The 23,803-nt window shown below is 37.7% G+C and overlaps 1 protein-coding gene across 5 annotated transcripts in view; it reads left to right on the top strand.

Moving 5' to 3' along the window:
* The window catches only part of NAA16 (N-alpha-acetyltransferase 16, NatA auxiliary subunit), a 76,771-nt gene that overhangs the window by 32,277 nt on the left and 20,691 nt on the right, over positions 1–23,803 (top strand). For 3 of the 5 annotated variants that reach the window (XM_050890843.1, XM_050890852.1, XM_050890860.1), the window contains one exon: positions 2,387–2,493. In XM_050890843.1, coding sequence (XP_050746800.1) covers positions 2,387–2,493 — 107 coding nt within the window. Of the gene's footprint in view, positions 1–2,386; positions 2,494–2,795; positions 2,986–14,963; positions 15,050–23,803 lie in introns of those variants that run through there. The other 2 variants (XM_050890875.1, XM_050890868.1) reach the window with 2 other exon arrangements.

Genomic DNA, 23,803 nt, shown 5'->3' with positions numbered 1-23,803 from the left:
CTGTAATAAAATTGCTATGGTGATACACAGCAAACAAGGAGATAACCTGCAAAATGCTTTTCCATATCTTTATTAATAGCGTGTTTTGCTGTTGACCTCATTTCACTCTGTTTTGCACTAGGTTACCTTATCATATCTGACAGTGTAGTTTCACAGCTAATGTTCATTTAAATAGAAATGTGTTTGGTAACAAGGATTAGTTGTTCCTGCTGTAGCAATAGTCTAAATGAAAGTAAAATTCATTATTAGATCAGTTGAGAAAAATCTGTTAGGCTACTTTCTGCAGTGTTTCATAACAAATAAGAATTTTCCTAAATTAAAACTTGTGTTTCTGTTAATCTGTTAAGCTTGTATCAGTCATGGATGTGTAAGACTGGTTTTGATCCCCTAGAAATTCATCTATTTACTAAATGATTTCTTGTGTTTATAAGTACAGCAGATAAGAATTCCTGTTGGCAAAAGTTAATAGCGAGAACGTGAAGGTGTTGAAACAAACTTTTTTGCAGAAATGTATTTGCAAATTTCAAGAGGATAGACTTTTTGGTTAAATGAGGTTGCTCTTCCAGTGTGGTCACTGGCCAGTTGCTTGCAACCAACACTGGTTGATTCAGAATTGGCTTAAAATATTCTGAAGTGCAGACTACTACTAAAGGGTAGTCCTTCCCAGACCTTGCCATGCATTGCATCTTAATAACCTTGTATTTGATACAAATCAGCTCCTTGATCCTCTGGAAACCACCTTTATGGAGGAAGGTTGCTACAGTTAATTTTCAGGGTGGGGGCTGGAGTCTGACCATCCAGTTTTAGATTTGTTCATGCTGTTGTGGATTCACTGTTCCTTTGGTCAGGTCTTTTCTGTGCCTCAGACTAAATTTTGAGCTTGGCTTCATGTCATAGGTGGGATGCCTAGCTGTGTGTGTTTTGCATTTTTCAGACTTTGTTTTAAAGCTGTTGTGCTTTCTATAAATAAGTACTTAATGGAAACGTGAATCTTTCTTTCCTAAATTCCGAATTACAATTCTTCCATCAAGAATATAAAGTAGAAGAATTCGACAGAAGAAATTGAGAAACTGAGACGGATTCTTTTGTCATATAGGGGAGTTTCTTGTAGTGTGAGAAAACAGGTTTTAATTAATCCACCTGTAATAAAGTATGTGCTTGTAGTGCAGTTATGGATCCCCATTCACAGGTAGTAGGAGTTTCTATATACAGCGGTTTGTTTTAGTACAGCAAGGCAAGAACATGAGTTACTTTTGTTAGTCTCAGTAACAGTGCTGATAACAGTAAGTGTAGGACAATTAAGAATTGGTGGAAGTACATAAGAATGTTATATACAAGCAGTAGTGTCTTCATTTTCTGAATATCTATAAAACAATCTGTTAAGCAAATTTGTAATGTGTTCTTAATGAATTGAAGTTTTGTGTGTGTATGTTAGCATTATGTGAAATGTACTGCTTCCTTATTTAAAGACTTAGAGAAGTCTACAGCAGAGTAGGCAGTGAAGTATAGCAACTTCATCCCTATGCAAAGCAAACAAAACCAATAAAAACTAAAAAAAGTTTGAAACAACTGAAAACCACTTTTCATCATAGGAATAAAAACATGAAAGCGAGCTATTTTTCTGACTGGATATCTTCTCCTTGCAGTCCTGCTTTTTTTTGGAAACAGCATTTCTCAGAAAGGTGGCATACTGCAAGTGCTGTAACTTTAACCTGAAAACATAATTAAATCTGATTTTCAGCTTTCTGCAAGTATATTCTGATAAAGATGATTCTGGTATGGTGCTTATCTTTCTGAAACCCAGTCTTCTATTCTGTTTCGGATTCCAGAAACAATCATATTATCATCGGAAGTCATGTCCTACTCATAAAAAATAGGACTAGAAGAGAGGTAGAGGGTTCATTTCATCCATCCTTCTTCCTCAAAGCAGGATAATTTATATCTGCACTATTTCTAAAACACATTTGTCTAACTTAATCATAAACTTCCAATGATGGAGCTTTTACAAGATCTCCAAGGTAATCCATTCCAGTGCTTAGTTATTCTTACCATCATAATTTTTTCCAGTGTTTGTTTAAATAGCCCTTGCTACATCCTCTGTAGCCAGCACTTAATACTTTCTCTTTTTAATAGATTTTACAGATTTGAGGGCTGTTACCATGTCTTTGTCAGCAGTCTCCTAAACACTAGCAACTTAAGCGTTCTACTCTGATCTTTTTTTATTCGGAGCATATTTGCATCTTACTCTTAAATAACAGGAAAGATGAAAACCCTTAATGGCAGTTTCTCAGTTACTCTATTATCCAGAGTTGCGCAGCAATTAGTGCTTATATTTATATAACACTTGCAATCACTGACATATAACCAAATACACTTTTGTTTCTAGGTGAAAAATTTAGAGAACTAATGGATAAGTTCCTGAGGGTTAACTTCAGTAAAGGCTGCCCACCCTTGTTTACCACTTTGAAATCTTTATATTACAATCCAGAAAAGGTAAAATTTAGTATTTATTTGGTTTTAATGAAGTCTTCTATACTGAATTTCTAATAGACTATTTAACTGTTTTTATATAGAATTTCCTGTAACTTACCAATAACTGTTGCTGAACATTTTTCTCAATGTGCTATTTTGTCATATATGAATGATCACTTGATGATGCTTAATATGTATGAAACTTCATTTCTGTAGACAGTTGATGTCAAAATGCTTGAAGTCAGATTGGTGCAGAATGCACTGAAGTTCTTGAAAAAATCCAAGATAACCAATAACTTTATTTTTGTGTATTTTGAGTGCAGGTGTGTCAGGAGTCTTTAAACTTATGGTTTATGATGTCACCAGAAGTCACAATTTTAAAATATCACACAGATGACTATTGTTCTACGTACACTTCTGAATTGCATGAATATGTTAGTATCTACCACAAAGGCTTGTTTCCCATTTCAGTCTTCAGCTAAAAATTTAGTGTTTAATTTTTGCACTTCTAAACTCTTGCATTTTTGGCAAAATTGTGTCACATTAGAACTATTGTTTCAAATGTAGTTCTTCGTTCCAAGCTTGTCAGTAAGGTATAGTAAAAATAAATTTTCAAACTAAGCATGTTACTAAAATGTGTAGAAAACAAAATAAAGGTCAGTCTATTCAGATGTTGCTATCTTTGCTACAACCAATAAAATGGGTGTTCTAATCCATTCATGACTAAGTAAGAAGAGGTTTTTGTAGCTGGAAAAACCATAAATACACGATGCAGCTTTTCAACCAGCAGTGGATATTACTTTAATTGAACTAAAATTATTCTTCTTTCTAAGAGTCTCTTTGCTAGTTGTCCTAACATGAAATTTTCAATACACTTCTGTTTGGAGAATGTAGTCTGTACTGCGTCTCCATGGTTGACATAATTTTAGTAAATTCTGGTATCATGTATAGCTTTTCCACAGTACCTATTGCTAATGCATACTTTTCAATGTTAACTTTTAAAACTGGATTGGAATTTTTTAAATGATGATACACTGACTGCCTAGACAGAAGTACAGTCAGTGCTGTGAAAGTTTTACCTCTGCTATTTGAAGTATGAAAATCTAGAAGTTAAGATACATATAAACTCATTTGGCATGTGAAAAGACTTTTAACACTTGTTTTTCACATGATGGGTAAAAAAAATGACTACTATGTTTTGAGGCAGGCTTATCCAGAAAGATGCCTTGCTGCTAGTTATCTTCAGCGTATCAAATCAGTGCTGCTCGGAACTGCCAGCTTAATCCTAAAAAGTAATTAAAATTAAGAGCCTCACAATTTCCAAATGTGCTTGGATTTGTTTGTGCTGCTAACTTCTGCAAAAGCGCTTTCCTTTTTTCTTGCCCTTCTCTTACTGAGACAGTGTCTCTTTTTCACATTTCACTTGGTTGTGTTTTCATGTAACTGTAGCGTAACAGAAGGATCTTTGAAACTAAGAGAAACTTTAATTTTAGTCTCTGACAGTTAATTTTAGAATTGCTAAAACTTAGGGGTTAGGGGGCAGAAAATTGTGGCAAACTAATGTGTGCTATACCTTTCAGAAAAACGTTGTGTTTTGGTATCTAACTTGTCTAAGTTGGTGCTTAATACTAGCTTCTCACATAAATTACTGGTATATTTTGACTGAAAATAGGAAGAATTGTAGTCAGGATCATGTTATGCCTATTAGAAAATATCTAGCAAATTAGTGAATTGTCTACAAGTTGGGAATGAACAGTTCCCCATTTATTTCTTTGGAAACAGGTGCAATTTGGTGTAGTCAACTGCAGTTGCATTTTGAAGTGGCATAGATAGGAGGATTTTATAAAAGAGTTGGTATTTAAGCCTAGAAAGTTCTGTCTTTCTATGACTCCAGATGGGTCCAGGATCTTTCATAAACCATGGTTTTGGGAAAAGGGTGAAATAAGCAATATTTATATTCATAGAAGTTTTCTATTTGTATGCACTTAACTCGGATTAAAAAAAAATAGTGCTGCAATATTTTATATGTAGGAAAGGAAAATGTAAATTACTTAATTCAATACCTGCAAGAATGCAGAGGAATAGTGCAGAAAAAATACAGCTTTACTTGCTCAGCGAAGATGGGGATTATATTTCTCAGTAAGTATTTCTTAACATTTTGGTGTTAAGAACACCTTTTACACTTGAGTGTGGAGACTGAAAGGTAATGTAAAGAGTAGCTGATGCTAGAGGAAAAATATTGATGTATCCCCTCTGGAGAGGGAAAGGAAAAAAAAAGGTGGTTGTATAGAAGGCAAATGTTTGTCAAATGTGTGCAGGAAATTGTTGTTTGTTATGTAATTGCTATAAGTTGGTACTTCGTACTAAGCGTTTTAAATAAAAATTGCTGGTGTATTTTGATTTTAAAAACAGATTCTAGTCTACTAACATTAGTTAACAGTTTTGGGTGAAATCTACCTTCAGATACAGAGCTGCAAAGCTTTAGGACTTGCCCAGATCAAACTGAAGACTATTCAGGGAGGTTTTGGAAACTCTTCAGTACTGACACTGCTTAGAAAGACTCCAAATACCAAGGCTATAGGCTGGAAGTTATGCTTTGTATTCCGATACAGACATTGTTGTGATAAAGATCTAAACTAGATTTGCTGTAGTTGTGGAAGTAACATCAGAAAATAAGGTGGGAAAAATTCTGATTTTTTGGTCTATTTAAGGAGTTAAAGTTCAGCTGTGTTTTATGATGATCAACTAGCAGTGTTTTAGCATGTTAGCATTGACTTGATCAAAGATCTTTTAAGCAATTAAGGAGTTTAAAAGGTAAATTGCTCAACAAATGAGTAATCAAATCCACCAAGAATACACTGGAGTAATTTTCAATTTACAAGCTGGCCAAATATGACATTTAACTTTTTTCTTTCAGCTACACTCATTTTTGTTTTGACAATTGTTTGACAAAATCCTTCTCTCATACTATTTTTACGTATTTGTTACTCCAAGTTGTTTTAGGGAGACTAGAAGTGTCTGATATTTGACTGAATTTCTTGTTTTGTTGTTTGAAATCTTGTCTGAGACCTCATTGGAGATCAATACGCCGTGTCTAAATAAAGGATCCTGAAGACAGAGAAGGTAGTCTTTTTGTTTTAACATTTCTAGGAATAGGAGAAAAGGCATAGAATTATCTTTGCATAGCTTATCATAAAGGGTCTGTTGTGCTCCTATACCTTCCTGCTTTCAGATAATTTTCAGTGTATTTGATTAAATCAAAAAAGTATAGTTCTTGTATGCTAAGCATACCTTTTGACAAAAGAAAAAATTTAGCATGACTGCCATCCAATAAAAAGTTGGCTGAAGTAGTCATCTTTAGGTCTATTTTCTTGGTTCTGTTTTTGGGGGGAATAGGTAGATTATTTTAGGCAGATGTATGTTCAGATTTCAAAAAACTTTCAGTTTGGTTGGTTGTCTCCCAAATTCTCTGGTATATGTTTTTAACAGTCAAGGAATGACATTAAGTTCCAGATTCAGGCATGTGAATTTAGGTCAGCGGACACACAGAACTGTTCAGCTCACCACCATATGTGGTTTCCTGCATGGAATAAGTGGAACAGCTATCAAGGCTCCTTTTGACTGTGCTAGGCAGATCTGATAGATGGGTTTTGATTGTAGAGGGAGCACAGACACCTATATTATGGTTATCTAAGTATAGATGTCTGAACCTGAAGGTGCCTACTGTGTGTCCCATCTGTTTCACGGGGGTGTGTTGAGAACTGTTTACACTTGTTCCCAAAGTACTGTTATATGAGTACTTCGTATCTATGAAAATTAACATTGAGCAAGCTTTACCAATTGCTTCTAGAGAGAATTAATGAATGTCCCACCAAAAACCAAAACTGATATAACTGAAGTGCTAACTGGGTGGAGGGGATGTCACTTTTTTCCAGCTACCTAATTGGAATTTGTTTACATACTTGTGTGAATATTAAGTGGAGAAAGGTGTGGAGTACAGCTGCTGCTTCATCACTTCACTAAAGAATATGCTTTACTTTGGTTGAGGAAAGATGTTTTTAATCTTCCTTCATAGTTAAAGTAGAACTATTGTTTAAGATCACTTGAGTGAAGTCACAGAAAGGTACTGTAGGTGGGAAGGACATCAGAGTACCATAATGTAAAGCTTTTTGTTTCATGGAAAAAAAAAAAAGATTATTGCTGGAAGAGACTTTCTTCGAGTAACCAAAGGTGTGAGGATCTGAAATCTGTTCAGTAAAGAAAGATTACATATAGCTTTGTTGCTTTTTGCCATTCTCAAAGAGTTCTTTTGAAGTAAAATCTTCCTTAATAAACAAGTCTCTAATGAGTTAAAGTATTCTTTATATTATGTTATGTAATCTGTCTTCCCTAAAATTCTGGAGCAGAAAAAAATCATAATGTGTTGGCCTTCTGTTCAGTTTGCAATGTGCAGAGGTTTATATTTAAATGCACAGCTGGGTTGAAAAGGAAACTGTTCAGGATTTCCGAACTACTTGAAACTTGGATGCTTGAGAAGGTAACAGATGGTATGGTGAAACCTGGGATCAGCAGGTTAGTTGGATGTTTCATCACAGTCCCAGCAATATTGTTTGTTACCTTCTAGGAGTGAGTTGTTAACCCACTGTAAATTACTATACATGCTTCTGCAACAAGATCCAATTGCAGATTCTATGGTCCTTCACTGCTTGCAAAGCAGTGATCTGACTAATGTTTTTCTTCCTAGTTCTAGAAGGGGGCTATCCAATAAATTGTTTAATCCTTCAAAGCTCTTTGAATGAGGTTGTGATTCTTAAGGTTTGTGCTGTTGTGCTAGTCTAAGTAGCATGTGAACTGTTTTTTGACTGTTTCTTCCTCTTTGTCAAGCCACCTAGACTGGAGGAGATCTAAGTAGTAGACACTGAAGGGTGAGAAGCTTGAAGAAATGGAGCTGACAGTTGTCTTTTGCCTAGAAACTGTACTGCCATTTAAACTTGATCAAATGTATTGTGCTGTGGATAGAGCTTTTGATTATTAAAATACTGTATAATTAAAAATCATGCCAGCTGTTCAGTATCCCGAGTGCACTTCTATACCATGCTGTACCATAAAATTACTCTAATATCGAAATAAGAAAAAAAAAGACGGGGCATTGAATTGTGGCAGGAAATGTTGGACAAAGGCCAACTGAAAAGGAGACGTTTGTTTTATCACTTTCTATAATATTGGCAACTGATTTTTCTACAGGTAGTGTGGATGAGTAAGGGTGTTAAGAGTTCAAGTTCTTTCTCAAGTGATAATTGTTATTATGCTCCCTCTTTGCAGATACCAAAGGCATGCACTAATCACTTCCTAACTTGCTACATTGGTACACAGCCAGACTCTATGTCTTTCCAACTGAAGAAAAGATCTGTTAGAGGGTAGTAGAGACTGTCAGATTGAGTCTTACTGAATTTTCCAGTGTCTCATTCAAAACAAGTTTGTAATACTATATAGACTATGTTCAGTGTTACATCATTGCTGATACTCAGTCAGAGATCACTTTACCTACAACATTAGAGAAATAATTTGATGAAACACTTGTCTTGATGGCTTTGTTCTTATTTAAAAAAAAATTTAGTCAGTAAGAATAATGTTCATCGCTGTATGTTTGTTTCAGATGATTCTTGAAGTAGCCACTATATGTTGTGAAGAAATTGGCTATGTCTTCTTCCTTCTATTCATTATATGGCAGCCTCTAGGGAATGCTGTAAACATAGCCTGGGGCTTTTTAAATGTAAAAAGTCTTGGTCACGATGAAGCAGTGTAAAGTGACTGTGGTTACATAAAAGACAAAACTCACAAATGTAAAAAGTACTGTACCGGGTTCTACTTACCTGTTAGGGTTGGAGAAAGGAAAGGAAATGGCTGCTCTGAACAAGGGCTGAGAGCTTCCTATACAGGTTACTAGTGTTAAGGAACAGACCTGCATTCTGAGCTCAGTATTTATTTTTCTCAACTCATCTTGTAGTGTCTTGTAAGGACAGTGTGTTTGACCCAGTGTGTCAATTAACTAACTTCTGGGTTGCTAAAAGAGCTAGCAGACTCTCTGATATCAGAGGAACTCTTCTCATATGGAACAAGTACAGGGAAATAGCTTTTACATGTAGCAAAACAGTCAATGCAAAGTGCAAAAAATGGGTATGTCTTCAGAAAATTAAGTTCACCCACTTTCCTGCATAAATTGTTAACTGTAGCTGTGCATGTTGGATTGAGTTGATAATAATTTCATTAGTGCGTATTATGAAGCACGATTTTACCAAAGGATGGATAAAAGAGAAGACTATTCTTGATGGTTTTGTGGTCTGTTTAAGTAGTTGCTGTCTGTCATTCCTAAACAATTTGCTGTTTTCTGTCAAAAATAGAAAATTCAGTCTTCAGAAGAACATGCTTTAATCTATGTTAGTCAAACTTTAATTAGTCATCTACATTAATGTATGGCTGCTAAACTGAAGGAAGAAACTAAGATGGGAAAATATGAGTATAGACTTGAAGTGTTTCTGTAATTTGTTGTATGTTGTTTCATGTATTAAATGCCAACAACTTCTGGTTCTCTTCTTCGACAATGTCTGATATTTTAAAATAGCTTTTAGAATATGGAACTGTTACAGAGATTCCACAGTAAACCCATGTGCCTTGGCTATGAGTTCAGTCACCTTCTCAAATACCAGCCTGTGCCTGTTTGTACAGTTCCTCTTGAAACACACTCTTGGTCTGGCTATTGTTCAAGACACTAAGAGGGAGCCCTGTGAATGTCCTACTGCTGTGTGGAACTCTTTGTGTTCATTCTGTGTTTGTTTGTTTCTTGTGGCTTTTTCCCCCCCCATGTTAACTTTATTTGGATAACTTCTATCACAAAATGGAAGAGTTCTGGAGGGAAGAGTTTCCTAGAAAAGGAAGGCACTCTGTGCTAAACACCATCATGGTGGTGTTTACACTAAATCTGCAGTTTAAACTGTACCTTTCATGCATTGAATCTATGCCTTTAATTGGCAGATACAGCGGATGCCTGGTCTTCCTGGGAGGAAGACACATCCCAAGTAGGTACTTATTATGTTTTTTTTCCTTCTCAACCTGCATCTTCCCACATTCGCTAGTAGCAAGACAAACATTGGATATGGTGATGCTTTTATTCTGATCTAGGTATCATTCACTCCTCTGATGGGACACTCCTTAGATCAGAAGGAGAATCTAAGCAAGGCATCTGCATATATTCTGTAATTGACTGTGTGCAACAAAATGGTAGTGGATTGCTCAACTGATGCCTAGTTGGTGCCCTTAGTGCTGTCTTGACGGTACTTGTGTCTGTTCTCTTACATGACCAAGAGTGGATTCCTGTTACATATCAAGGAAAAAAAGATATCAATTGTCAGTGACTTCATTGACAACTTTCAGTGTTGTGCTAAAAAAAAAAAACAAACCCAAACCTCTTCATGAGGCAGAATCCAGAGAAATTCAAAGCACCTTTCGTGATAATGCTTTGTGGTAAATCTTAAAGCCTTCTGAGAGTTGCTGATAAAAGCAGCAAGTTTGGTATACCAAGGCAGTAGAGAATGTACATAACTTCTGTGATTTTTGAGGGCCTATGGGTGTCACTTTCATTGCTTTCTTAAATACATACATCTCAGTAGAGGAGGATCAGGTTATAGAACTTTTAAACAGATTGGATGTGCACATGCCCGTTGGATCTGATGGGATGCATCCACAATTGTTGAGGGACCTGGGCAGTGTCACTGCACTGCCACTCGGTCTTTGAAAGGTCATCATGATGGATGGAGTTTCCTGAGGACTGGAGGAAAGCAGATGTCACTCCTGTTTTCAAGAAGTGCAAAAAGGAGGATCTGAGGAGCTATGGGCCAGTCAGCTTCATCTCAGTCCTTGTAAAGCTGATGGAGCAAATAATCCTGGAAACCATTACCAAACACACAAAGGACAAAGTGTGGCTGGGAGTAGGTAGGATCAATTTATGAAGGCAAAGTCATGCCTGACTAACTTAATAGCCTTCTATGACAAAAGTATTACCTCAGTGGACAATGGGAGAGCAGTTGAAGCTGTTGATTTTAGCAAAGCTTTTGACACTGTCTCCTGTAACACAGGCAAGCTGTTGAAGTACAGCTTAGTAGACAGTAAGGTGGACTGAAAATGGGCTGAACTGCCAGGCTCACTGGGGCCAGTAGTATGTAACATCTTCATTAATAACTTGGTTGATGGGGCAGAGTGTACCCCTCAACAGCCTTGCAGATGATACAAAACTCAGAGGAGTGGCTGATGCACAAGAGGATTGTGCTGTCATTCGGAGAGACCTTGATGGGCTGGAGAAATGGGCTGAAAGGAAGTTTAACAAAGGGAAATACCAGGTCCTGCACCTTAGGAGGAATAACCCCATGGTCTAGTATAGGCTGGGGACTGACCAGCTGGAAAGCGGCTTTGCAGGAAAGGACTTGGGGGTTCTGGTAGACAGCAAACTGAACATGAGCCAGCAAGGTACCCTGTGGCAAAGGAGGTCACCAGCATCTTGGGCTGCATTAGTAAAAGCACCGCCATGAGGTCGAGGGAGGTGATCCTTTTCATCTCCTCAGCCCTGATGAGGGACATCTAGAGTGCTGGGTCTAGTTCTGGGCTCCCCTGTATGAGAGCCACATGGACATACTGGAAAGAGTCCAGAGAAAGGCCATGAAGTTGATGAAGGGACTGGAGTGTCTGGCATATGAGGAGAGGCTGAGAGCTAGGATTATTTAGCATGGAGAAGAGAAGGCTCAGGTGGGATCTTACATGTATAAATATCTGAAGGCAAGAGTGAAGAAAGACAGCCAGATGCTTCTCATCGGTGCCCAGTGAACAGACAAGATATTAGGTGCACAATTTAAAAAAACAACACAATATTTGAGCAAAAGAAAAGATACTTTTGCCATAGGGGTTGTCGAACATGGGAACAGGTTGTTCAGAGAGGTAGTGGAGTCGTCATCCTTGGAGATAGTCAAAACGTGACTGGACATGGCCAGGAGTAACCTGCTTCAGCTGACCCTGTTCTGTAAAGAGGGGTAGGACTAGGTAGTCTGTAGAGATCTCTTCCAACCTTAATGATTCTGTGATAGCGTCTTACTGGGTTTCACCTTCAAGTCTAGGATCAGCTTGCAGCCCTTGACTTGCTAGCCAGCAAGTTGGTCTGCAACTGGTACTTCAGTACTGGGACAAGTGCATTTTATGCAAGTCTGGCAACACTAACATCCTATGGCAAACAGTGCAGAAAGGCACGATAAAGATAGACATGCCTATATACATGAGCGCCTATATACATGAGCATTGGGATCCCTAATCTGGATACTGTGATTTGGAATCTTTAGTTGTGATTTTTATATCCATTTGCCAGCATAGCCCTTCTAATCAATTCCGAGAATTTCTTGCTTCTCCCTTCTCAGACCATTCACAAAGGGAAAAACAGGCACTTGTCACAGAACGTGCTTTTTAGAAGTAGATTAACTTCAAACCACAGGTGAATAACTGCAGACTTGCCTTAGTATGAGGTTAAATGTGAGTACATGCATGGTTCACCACATGTCAAGTGAAGCATCTATAACTGCTGCTTCAGGGTAGGCGCTTGCCAAAAGAGTAGGTTGTTTATTCAAGAGTGAAACGGGGTTAGGCTGAGGATGCTATATGTAGATATGAAGGGATCTAATAATTGTTTCAGTACAGTCCTCTATCCATCATTCTTGATTTTGGAGCTCTCGAAGTGACACATCCCTCTTTATTTCTGCAATGTTCCACAGTGCAAATTCTAATAGACAATGTAATAGTTGTGCATTTGGTGTTTTGTCAGTGATCATCTGCTTGTAGTCTCAAGTAAAGAGAAAGAGCGGTGTAAAGAATACTTTCAGCTTCTTAGAAATCAGCAGTCACTTGGCCAAGCTGTTGACGTAGTGTTCACTGAAGTTGAGTTTGCCCTCATCTAGTTGGTGAAGGAAAAGTGGAGGAAGATATACTGATGAAATTCTAGTAAAGTCATAACTGCGTCCAGATTATTTCTCAGGTCAGATAGCTCATGTTCACCTTGAGTAGTTGCCTGCTGATGGAGACAGTTTGTTCCAGCAAACCCGCTGATGTTTGTAACGTTATACAGCAGGGACTACTGGTGTGACACTGTGGTGGGGTCAGTGTGCTGTGCTCCTACTCTTTACTTCCTGTATTAACGCACAACTGTTGGGAGGTACTCAGAGGAGCTGTTGTCTTTAATGCTTGACAAGTACCATATGCTAGGCTTTAAATGAGGTGCTGTATTTTGGAGATCAGTAATTCAATTTTTAGTGACTGTTACTTACACCAACTATCCCAAATACCTATTGCCTTCCCATACTCTACAGTGACAACTGCAGTGGCATACATTTAAAGAGAAGATGGCCTTTTACCCTAAAATAGTCTGCTCTGAGAGGTGATAACACAAGTCCCATGATCTGTTGTCTCCATCTTGGAGTTTTAATTTATATAAATTCTGCACCAGAGAAGTTCATGATCTTTGTATACTCTGTGTGTTGAAGGTGAGAATAACAGGCACAGAATTTGTAGGACTCTGGCAGATGATGCTATTCAGGGAACTGATTCCTGAGTGTGTGTGTCATGCATTTCAAAATGGATTATCGAAGGGCCTTGACTCATGGACAGAGTGGTTCACGTTCCCAATTGTCCATTCCACCCTTACCCTTCAGTTGCCACTTTTGCTGAAGGAACAGCGCAGGTGTTTGAGTACCAGTTCCTGAATCTGTACAGCTTTAAATTTGTACTCATTTTTGGTTTTCTTAATATGTTGTGCTATTTAGCTAAAAGTGCAGCTGCTCAACAAACCATTTCTGCAGTGTCAGTCTCGAAAAGATGGTTGGATTGAACATGTGAAAATAAACACTAGCTGGCCTCATTCGAAAAATCCACCCACATGATTTAGAAAAAATTCGTACACTACGAGAGAGGTGCTTGTGTGTAGTGGGGCCAATGTTGATAGCGTGTTTTGAAGAACTGTAGTTATTTCTAGAAAAAGTTTCTTTTACTTAAGAACATTATTTAAAACATGTACTTCTTATACTACATTTGGAGATTTATTCACTTGATTTTCTTGATCTTGCCATAAAATACTAAACTTCTGCATCATCAATTCATAAGCATACTGTGGAGGTAACTTGCATTTTAAAGTGAGTTTCTAGTCTTTGTCACCTTTTAACCATGGACTAAGTAAGAATTGTAGGTGACTGACTAAAATGAGTTAATTCTAAGCAAGTGAGATATATGGGAGGATAGCAGAGGAGGCTATAATAAAAAGGCAGCTTCATCCTACATAAGGAAACTTGTGGGTTTGTGTTTTGGGTTTTTTACTAATGATAACCTGCTTTCCTCTAGAACTTTGAAATGTTATCTAAACAAAACATGGCTTTAAAAAATGAATAGAGTGGAGTTTTTTTACTTACAGTTGGTACTTCTAAAATAGCATGAAAAGTTTCATTTTCATGATTTGTGGAGCCTTTTGGAATAACCACTTAAAGTACTGTGATGTGAATGAAAGATTCTGAAATGTGACTCTATATGTATTATTTACATGCTAAGAAACATGGAGCACTTACAAGGAAAATGTCTCAACACCATACAGTCTGTGTGTACATGAAATATTTTGATATCGGTGTCTTAATCCTTTTCTCTGGTACAGGAGACACTGTCTAGCTACTGGGCTCTTCCTCTTTTATGCTACAAGTGGTTTTATAGTTTTTGTTCTTTGCTTAATGCTTTAGTTTCTGAAGTTTGTTATTAAAAAATGAGTATCAGCAAAGTAGCCATTCTCCTTGAGTTTTCTATAATGCTAAACCTTTAATTTAAAAAGCCTGCTATATAGCACGGAGGCTTATTAAATTTTTTTTATCAGGCTTCTTTTAGTTTCTAAATAGCAAGTATACTTGGCTATTTAAACTACCATTATCATGTTGATATCTTTGTACTTGAATAAAATTCACAGTTGGAACAATACATATTCTGTCAGAAGAAGCTGTAGTCTTTTTGGCATATTCAAGAAGCAAAAAGTTGTGTTTAGGAGTGCCACTGCATTATTATGAGTTTTGTTGTTCATGCAAAGTTACTGTTCAGAGTGAATGTAGCTGTGGCTCTTGGCAGAATGTTTCTGCTGGAAGCTAATGACCTTGAAGTATAAGCAACTGCATGGGATATAGTAATTTTCACGCTCATAAGCTGCTTCACAGAAATAACTGTGAACAGTCTTATTTGTTATTGTTCCTCACAAGAGAGGGATCTTGAAGTGCTACCCCCACCTCCCCCACAAAAGTTCTCTTTGTACTTGAGCAATATTCAGAAATACTCTTTGGTTCCCCATACGTGCTGGTCTCTATATCCATGAGATAAAAATCCAAAGAGTGAAGATGTTCAATTAGTCAACATCAAGGTTTGCGTCGATTGTGTTGCAGGTGCGTTGGTTGATTCCCTTGAAGCTCGACATTAGTGCACATGTGCCCTTTTTCTGAGTAACTAAAAACATGGAGACTGTGAGGAAATACTGGATGAGAGAAAATGTCTGGCTGGAAGAAACATCAGAAACAACAGTCTCAAAAAAAGGTGTAAGACTGTCTGCACAGGAAGGTAGGCTGTCTCCAGTGAAGATCTTTCTTTAACCCTTTCAGGAAAGAAGGCGTTTTCCCCTCCTTGATGTGGAAAGCTAAAGGAATTTAAAGCAAGTTGCAACTGTTTTTGTAGTTAGATGCTCTCTGTGAACTATTGGTGGATTACGTAAGGAAGTGAAAAACATTCGTTCCATTAGGAATCCTTCTACATTTTAAGAAGTAGTAACTCTAAGATCAACCAAGGACAGCCATTTGTTCATACTGACTCTGTCAGTTCAAGTTTTAGAAAGTAGTGTCTGAGTTAAAATTCCAGGAGGGGAAATCTGGTAAGTGGACTTGCTCAGGATCTGGTTAACAACTGGTACGTTCATAGCAAAAGATAGCATTTCTGCTATATAACTGTATCTTAAGGAGGAGTAAGGAAATTTTAAAATAAGTGGAGGAGGGAGAAGGATGAGAAACTTTGTTGTAGGTACTGCCAGGGTAGGATGCTTCCACTCTGTAATGAGAATGGGTAGTGTAAAACATGTTGATGGCTGACAATTTAGGTCCCTGAGGTAACATGTAAGCGAAGAGGTGACAGGTATAGCAGCTGACTTATGAATTACTTTATCAAGAGAGCTTTTTTAGTCTGCATGGTCTACCTTGGGAATAACTGCTCCAAATACCCATCTGAAGACCCACAAGAAATGCTCTCAACATCTCTGCTCATAGTGACTCCTACTGACGCTCTGCTCATATGAAATTATTTGCTTTTTGTGCAGTCCCCAAACTTGTCCAAAAGCTTTCAAAAAACCAGTTGCTCATGAGATTAGCTGTGTGATGACCACAGTGACATCTTAGAGCATTGGTTTGCTCTGAATTCGTATTTTTATGAGCGTCTTAAAACTTTCAGTACGAACTTGTACTGCTGTTGTTAACTTATTCCGTTGTGTCAACAGTTTTATGACTGGATCATTAGGAGTAATAGTAAAACTGGGAAGTCAAGTGCTCTAAAATGAAGAATACTATTTTTCTGAATGAGTTTACATACTGTGGTATAATGCAACTCTTTTGGCAGTTTTCGCATATGCTATGGCTTACGTCACATCTCGCAATTTATTAGTCTTGACACAGTACAATAAGGAGGGGAAGTGCTATCCATACTTGACACATTTAAAACAGGCAGTAAGATGTCGAGGCCAAATTCTGCAGGCATTGATCATATAGCCCAGGAGTTACTGTTTCAGGGATGTTTATCTTCACAAGCATTCACTGACCTCAGTTGATGTGGAATACTCAGCATGTTAGAAAAGCTGGTTCTGGATGTTTTAAGGCAATATGAAAAGGAAAGCAAAAATCTGTTTTGTGGGTGTCAGTACTTTCATAGAACATTATCCCATTTCTTTCCTATTTCATTCACTCTGTATGTTAAATGAGGCAAGCACTCTTCAGGAAGAAATGGATAACAAATACTTTATATCGTGTTGCTTGGTGTCTGTATTTCTGTCGCTTTAGAGCAGCTCCTTGATTTGTATATTGTAGTGTAATTCAGACATGTGACTGCTGTTAGAACAGTAAGTCTGAGCTAGCCAGTCATCTCTGAATTTTAGTATTGTTTTTCTTCTGTACTACACTCCTATCAAGAAAATGTCAGTTGTTTTAACTTATCGGATGTTTGCAGTTCACTAGTAAGTGTAGATTAGTGTGGGGTGGAGTGAATTTAAAAAAAAAGGGTAAACTTCAGATCCTCAGTCCTTCATATGAAATGCTGTCCTAGCACAAATTTCCAATTTATGACTATTGAACTGTGAGAGTCTGTTTCATAAGGCTCTGTCATGTCTGTAACAGTATGTCTGGGGAAAAATAATATCCCATTTATAGTCTGTTTATCCTTTTGGGCTAATTCCTAGATGAAAGATGTGTAATACATTTAAGAAATGTGCTTTTTCTAAAGGTCTCTCTTTGTGTAATTGGAAATAGCAGATAAATGAGTAGGCTTCTCTAAGTTATATGTAAACTTCAGTATTAGACTGGCATGTTAAATTTCTATAGCTTATTTTGAAAATGCAGTGAAAGATCAGTGTTTAGAAGCATAAAATCAGAAAAGAGACTTGATTAAAGTCTCTTGTGCAGTCCCTAGGTTTTTATTTGTGTGGTACACTTTACAGCTTGACCACTGTGGGAGAGTTTTCCTGGGACAGTAAGTCTGTTCTGGCTGTGGTGTTGCTGTCCTAGTGAACTCTAGGTTCCTGCACAAAAGTTTTCCAAATTGTGTAACTTCTCATTGACAGTTTTGTAAACTGCTAGTCTGTGTTAGCTTTTGCTTCCAAAAAAGATAGCTTATGTAGAAATCTGATATGAACATCATAGTCAAATTAGTTAATATTTGATACAGCTGAACACCAATGTTTGTATTTTGAAGTGTTCTATAGCTTTACTATAGGCAGTGTATTTGCTGCACCTATAGCCAATACACGTTTTCATTGAAGTTTCCTTCAGTTTTTGAGGGAAGTTAAACTTTAGATTATATTGATAACATAGCTAGATGTGTAGTTGAATTTGAAAAATTATTTAATTAGTCATACTTTTGTTGTTTTCTGAATGGAAAGATGCTATGTTTTACAGAAAAGATTTGAGCAATTCTGACAGTTCCCAGCAATCTCAAAGTTAAGACCTCATTTCCAAGTCTGGCTGAATCCTACATTTTTCCATCTCAAGTAAATGCCCTAACAGTTTGCTTCTAAAGATATTCAAGGAGTATTGCTTTTAAAATAACTTTTAAGGAGTTGTTTTAGTATTCAACTTGTTACATTTGAAGCACTTCAAATTCATAGATGGCTTTTGTATTTAGTCATCCTACTTTTTGTTTAATGTGAGACTGATCTTGTACTCTAATACTGTTGAACAGCTCCAAAGGAACTTCCAATGTGTAAACATACATGTGCTAGACCTTTCCAAAGCAGCAGTAAATTCTTTAGTGAAGAAAGTTGTTCTTGTGACTTGTTTGCCATTCTGCTTGAGTAGTCTGCTCTCTGCAAAGCTGGTGTACCAAGCAGCTTTCCCCTAGCTGAGAGTTCTCTCCTCTAAGAATAACTCAGAAGTGCAAAGCATGTTATATATGGGACAAAAGTTTCCAGTGCAGATGTTTGAGATAAAAACTAGACTAGACATATGACTAGAAATGTTGCACGGTTCAGTCAAAATTACAAAACAGTTGCAAAGTTTATCAAATGCTACTTGAATTATAAACTTTCCAATTCATTATGCGTGTATATAGCATGCCCTAAAAAAGAAATAATGCTGTTTCAGCAGGGCAAGTGTACAAAATACCATGTTAAAGTTACTTTTTGAATGACAAATGCAGAATAAACTCATTTAGATAACTGGAGGAAGCTTTTTCTTCTGGAGTTTAGTAATTTCAAATAGCCTGTGTGTTCATTGGTAGTATTGACACTAGAAAAAAGTATCACTTGTTCTATTTCAGGAGTAGCTGTTATCAGTGCTAGCAGCAATGGACAGCAACAGTAATCTTCACTTACACAGCAAGTTAGCATTATCTTGAGATGCTAAATCAGAGTAGGATTTGGTGGTGTATATAGTCAAGTGTGTACAGATTACACACAAACTTACAGCAGCACAGCTGTACTGTTCAGGAAGACATGCAGTTTACTAGCAGTGATGTGTATCATAAGGCACACCTCCAAACCTATAAACCAGGGCAAAAAGGAGCTCTAGCTATGCTTGATTTTGAGCAAATTTTACATTCTGGGTGTATCTGACATTGCATTGGATGTATTTCACATTTGAAAGTGATTACAAGTCATTAATGGAGATGTTTAGTTGTAAGGAACTAAGCATAAAGAAAAATCTAAACACTAATAAAGGTCTTGCATCTCATTCTTTCTATGAAAATATACAATAAACAAAAATGTGTGAACTTCCTTAGAGTGTAGATCAGCTCTGAAGAAACATATCTAATAGAAGGCTACTTTCTCTACTGCTTACAAAACATGTAACTGGTTTCTTAGATGGTCAGGGAACAAAGAAAATGTATAACTTTGCAGGGTTGTGGGGTGAATTAGTTTTTTTTGCTTTTTATTCCATTTTGTTTTAAATATGGTACTGCAGAGTTAATGCTTTGTGGCTAGCCAGTCCCTATAAGCTGGTAGCTCTTTGGTGAAATTCCTGAGAATTATGTCTGCTTAGCCACCACACACTGAGAAATGCTGAAGTTAGTGACTGTCACCGTTTAAACCCAGTCAGAAGCCATGCACCACACAGCTGCTCCCTCGCTCCACATCCCCCTCCCCCTGCTCCCGGTGGGATGGGGAGGAGATCGGGAAAAAAGGCGGAACTTGTGGGTTGAGATAAGAACAGTTTAATAACTAAAGTAAAATATAAAATTAACAAGAATAATGAAATATAATACTAATAATAGTAATGAAAAGGAATATAACAAAAAAAGGGGGGGAAAGGAAAAAAAAAAACCCAGTGATGCACAATGCAATTGCTCACCACCCGCTGACTGATGCCAGAGCCGCGATCTGCGCCTCCCGGCCAACTCCCCCCTGTTTATATACTGGGCATGACATTCCATGGTATGGAATATCCCTTTGGCTAGTCTGGGTCAGCTGCCCTGGCTCTGCTCCCTCCCAGCTTCTTGCACACCTGCTTGCTGGCAGAGCATGGGAAACTGAAAAATCCTTGGCTTAAGATAAGTGCTACTTAGCAACAACTAAAACATCAGAGTGTTATCAACATTATTCTCACACTAAATCCAAAACACAGCACTGTGCCAGCTACTAAGAGTTAACTGTCCCAGCTGAAACCAGGACAGTGACTAACCGTGATACCATAGGATTAGCTTTATAGAAAAGTAAATAATAAAAATTTTCTACTGGCCAGGTCAAGATGGCCAGTTGCAAGCTGATTGGAAAGGTGTTTTTACAGGTGCTTGAAGTTGACTGTAGAATACCTAGGTTTCTGCTGAAAGAGGGTTCAAGATTCTGTGCAGCTGCTTAGCAAACTAGATCAAGGAACAGATTGGAATGAAAACCCACTGATTTTTTTTTTTGGTAGTTAACTCTTGTTTAGGTCAATTTAAAATGACTGTGGACCTCCCCTTTAGATGTGTGTTTTACTGCAAGTGACAGATTTTTGTCTTGCCCTGTGTATGCATGAGCATACGCACACATTTAACAGTGCTTTTCTTAGGGAAGCAGGAGTGAGTATTGATGGCTCAGTTGAATAAATTTAAAAATAGAGATGCACCTACATCTGAACTGCTGTTAGTTTCAAAGCAACACTTTCATTGGGTGTTACACAAAATAGTAAAGCCTCTTAGAGAAACAGACTTAGCATCTGTATATGTCAAAGATACATAAGAAATTTAAGGAAACTTGTGTTAAGTAGAAGGCTGCTTGTCATGTTTTCCTATTTCTACTTTCGTGGCATGAGGTGGTAAAATAACTTTTAATTGATTGCGATTTTTATTGCATTCAGATGTTAGCCATATACTAAAATGTAACCAATGGAAATTCTCCGTATAAGGCTGAATAGCCTTTCACAATTGGCATAATTTATTTGAATAGTCTCTATGGGCTTGTTCTGTGGTTCATACCTCATTGGGTGGGGTAAATCTGTATCAACTCTATAACAAGTTGTGGAGCAGAAACTTTTCAAGTGAGACTAAGGAAGTTGTTGCAAATAAGTTAGTGTATAGCTCCTTTGAGTAAAAATGGAAATATTCAGTCATTTGCATACCCTACACCTTTTCCTTTTTACACTGATAAATCTGAGTGTCAATATCTTATGTTTCAAAGTAGCTAGATGGGACATTTTTTAAATAATGGAGGAACATTGCTTTAAAAAAAACAAAATCAACCAGTGTGAGCCTTGCTGAAGAGGTTTTTTGGTTCTTCTGTGAACTATGTAAGCTTATAAATGTTGCGATCTTAGATATTCTTTTAGTTAAATTTATAGTAAGCCATAGGAAATAGAACTTCTTTAGGTGGCTTCCCATATACACCTTCCTGTGTGGATACATGCGGAGCCAGCTGACTTGTGTTTTGGCATGCTCTGTTCTTGGCATGCTGCCTCGATAAAAAGCGCATCTCAGTTCATGCCAGTCACCTCTTGGCTATAATGAAGATGCTTCTTGTCTTCATTAGGCTGTAGTAAAACCTTTTTTCTAATGTGTAGCTGCCCTTCCCCATCCCTGCCCTTTTTTCCCCGATGTAGTTAATTGAATTTATGAGCTTTTTGCTTTTTGAGTCTATTGGCAGCTTCTTTATTTGAAACTTCCTTCCCATCAGTATTTCTATCCAGAAAGGTAGGATGTCCTGGTTTTGGCTGGGACAGAGTTAACTCTCTTCTTAGTAGCTGGTACAGTGCTGGGTTTTGGATTTAGTGTGAGAATAATGTTGATAACACTCTGATGTTTTAGTTGTTGCTAAGTAGTGCTTATCTTAAGCCAAGGACTTTTCAGTTTCCCATGCTCTGCCAGCAAGCAGGTGTGCAAGAAGCTGGGAGGGAGCAGAGCCAGGGCAGCTGACCCAGACTAGCCAAAGGGATATTCCATACCATGGAATGTCATGCCCAGTACATAAACAGGGGGGAGTTGGCCGGGAGGCGCAGATCGCGGCACTGGCATCAGTCAGCAGGTGGTGAGCAATTGCATTGTGCATCACTTGTCTTTTCTTGGGTTCTATTTCTCTTTTTTTTGTTATATTCCTTCTCATTACTATTATTATTAGTTAGTAGTGTATTTTATTTTACTTTAGTCATTAAACTGTTCTTATCTCAACCCATGAGTTTTACTTTTTTCCTCCTCCCCACCCCACTGGGAGGGGGAAGGGGGAAGTGGCTGTATGGTGCTTAGTTGCTGACTGGGGTTAAACCATGACATACGATCAGAGTGCCCTGGATTGAAATACTGTTAATTGGGGATGTGCTAGATACAATAGATCATCAGAAGTGTGCCTCTGCTACCACTCACAAATATTTTTCAGGCCTGAAAATTCACATCTAAGCACCTGCATTGGTAGAGATGGGGACTTCAGGTTGCAAGTTTACCACGTAGGCAGAGGTTAACTGGCTCTGAACCCAGGATCCTCCTGTACAGTGTCTGTAGGGACATAGAGAAGGGGCTACAAGTTCCTTGCCAAGCTGTATGTCTGTCTCATCCATCACAATTACCCTTTTCAGGGAGGCTGTGAAGGTGCCTCTGTGAGCAAAGGGAGTTTTGAAACAGAATTATTCAAGAAATATTACTTTAGAAGATGTTCTTGTTTGTGCCATCATTGTATCAGAGCTTTTTTTCAGTGTTAAGCTGTTTCTGGGGAAAGTTCTGCTTAGAATGATGTGGAAGAGTGTAGCATGAAAAGCAAGGAACCAACTCCATAGTATTCCTCTTCATTATTTTGTGGGTTCAGCTCCCCAGCTTTCAGCTCCGTTGTGTTGGCTGGTTTTGTGTGCGTGTGTGAAAGATTACCACTGTCTCAGAAATGGACTGATAGTGGAGACAACTCAAGGGGTGGTTAGTTATTTTGTGCCACAGACCAGCCCCAAGCCATGTTCAAAATGTTGTCATCAAAGACCTTCTCCAGAACTGAGTCAGCAATTGCTTTCTGTTTTTTCTGTCTTAACTTATTTGGTACTAAGTTCAGAAATATTTTTCAGGGTCCATTGATACTGCTTCTGCACATTGTGAGCACCATCTTATCTCTTTCTTAGATAACATCTCATCATAGCGAAGACTTCAGGTATTGATGTAGTATTCTTATGGGCTGTTTTTATTGTTGCTTCTTCATTTCCCATGAGGCATTTAGAGTATTGCTTCAGGGTATGTACTGGATACTTCTTTCTGTCCTGTGAAAGACACTCCTAATAATTTGGCCACAAGGACTTTATCTGTTAATGTTAACATGGTTTTCTTGTGGCCCAAGGAAAACACTTTACTAGGGCTGCTGTTGAAAGGCTTAGTTTTGTCATTCAATTTTTAGGTATCCCATCTTTTCTAGATGATGACTGTTTTGAAGTTGCACAACAGCAATTTCCTCTGGGTACTCTGTAGCAAAACAATTTGCAAATGTTTTCTGGATATTTTGAAAAGTACAACTGTTTTTCAATTTCTTGCACAGATGTAAGGATTCTTACCAAGTCTAGTGGATACCTCTTCTGCTGTGCTAGAAAAGTGGTTTCACAAACTCAGCTACACCCCATTCTCCTGAATAACGAATACTGTTCTTACTCAGGGAACCAGAAAGCTTTGTTCAAGTACCACTATTTACAATACTGGTGATGGGAAATACAGTCAAAATTCAATTGTACTTTGAGGTGAAAACAAAGGGATTGATTTATTCAGCTTTGAGACATACTTTTCTGCTATTAAAGTGGAATTTTTACATCTTTAGGAGTTGGTTTTTCAAATAAGTACTCTTCTGATTCAGAGATGTTTGATTTGTTGATGGCAAATCATGTAGTGCTTCGGGATCAGTTTCTGTGACCTTGCAGGGCCACTGTTGTCAGCACCATGCACATTACCTGCAAGAAACAAGTTTTCTTCAGGAAATAAACTACCGTGGAGAATTCTCTCTTTAAGAAGAAAGGTTGTTCAATTCCAAGTTTCAAGGACAGATAGCATAACCTTTCTTTGAAGGGCAAGAACACATGCTCTTCTTTTTTCCTGTATACATCCTTTCACC

The sequence above is a fragment of the Gymnogyps californianus genome, chromosome 1 (genome assembly GCF_018139145.2).
Source record: "Gymnogyps californianus isolate 813 chromosome 1, ASM1813914v2, whole genome shotgun sequence".
Taxonomy (NCBI): Eukaryota; Metazoa; Chordata; class Aves; order Accipitriformes; family Cathartidae; genus Gymnogyps; species Gymnogyps californianus.
Note: the sequence above shows the minus strand (reverse complement) of the source record. Positions and strands in the feature narration are given on the sequence as shown.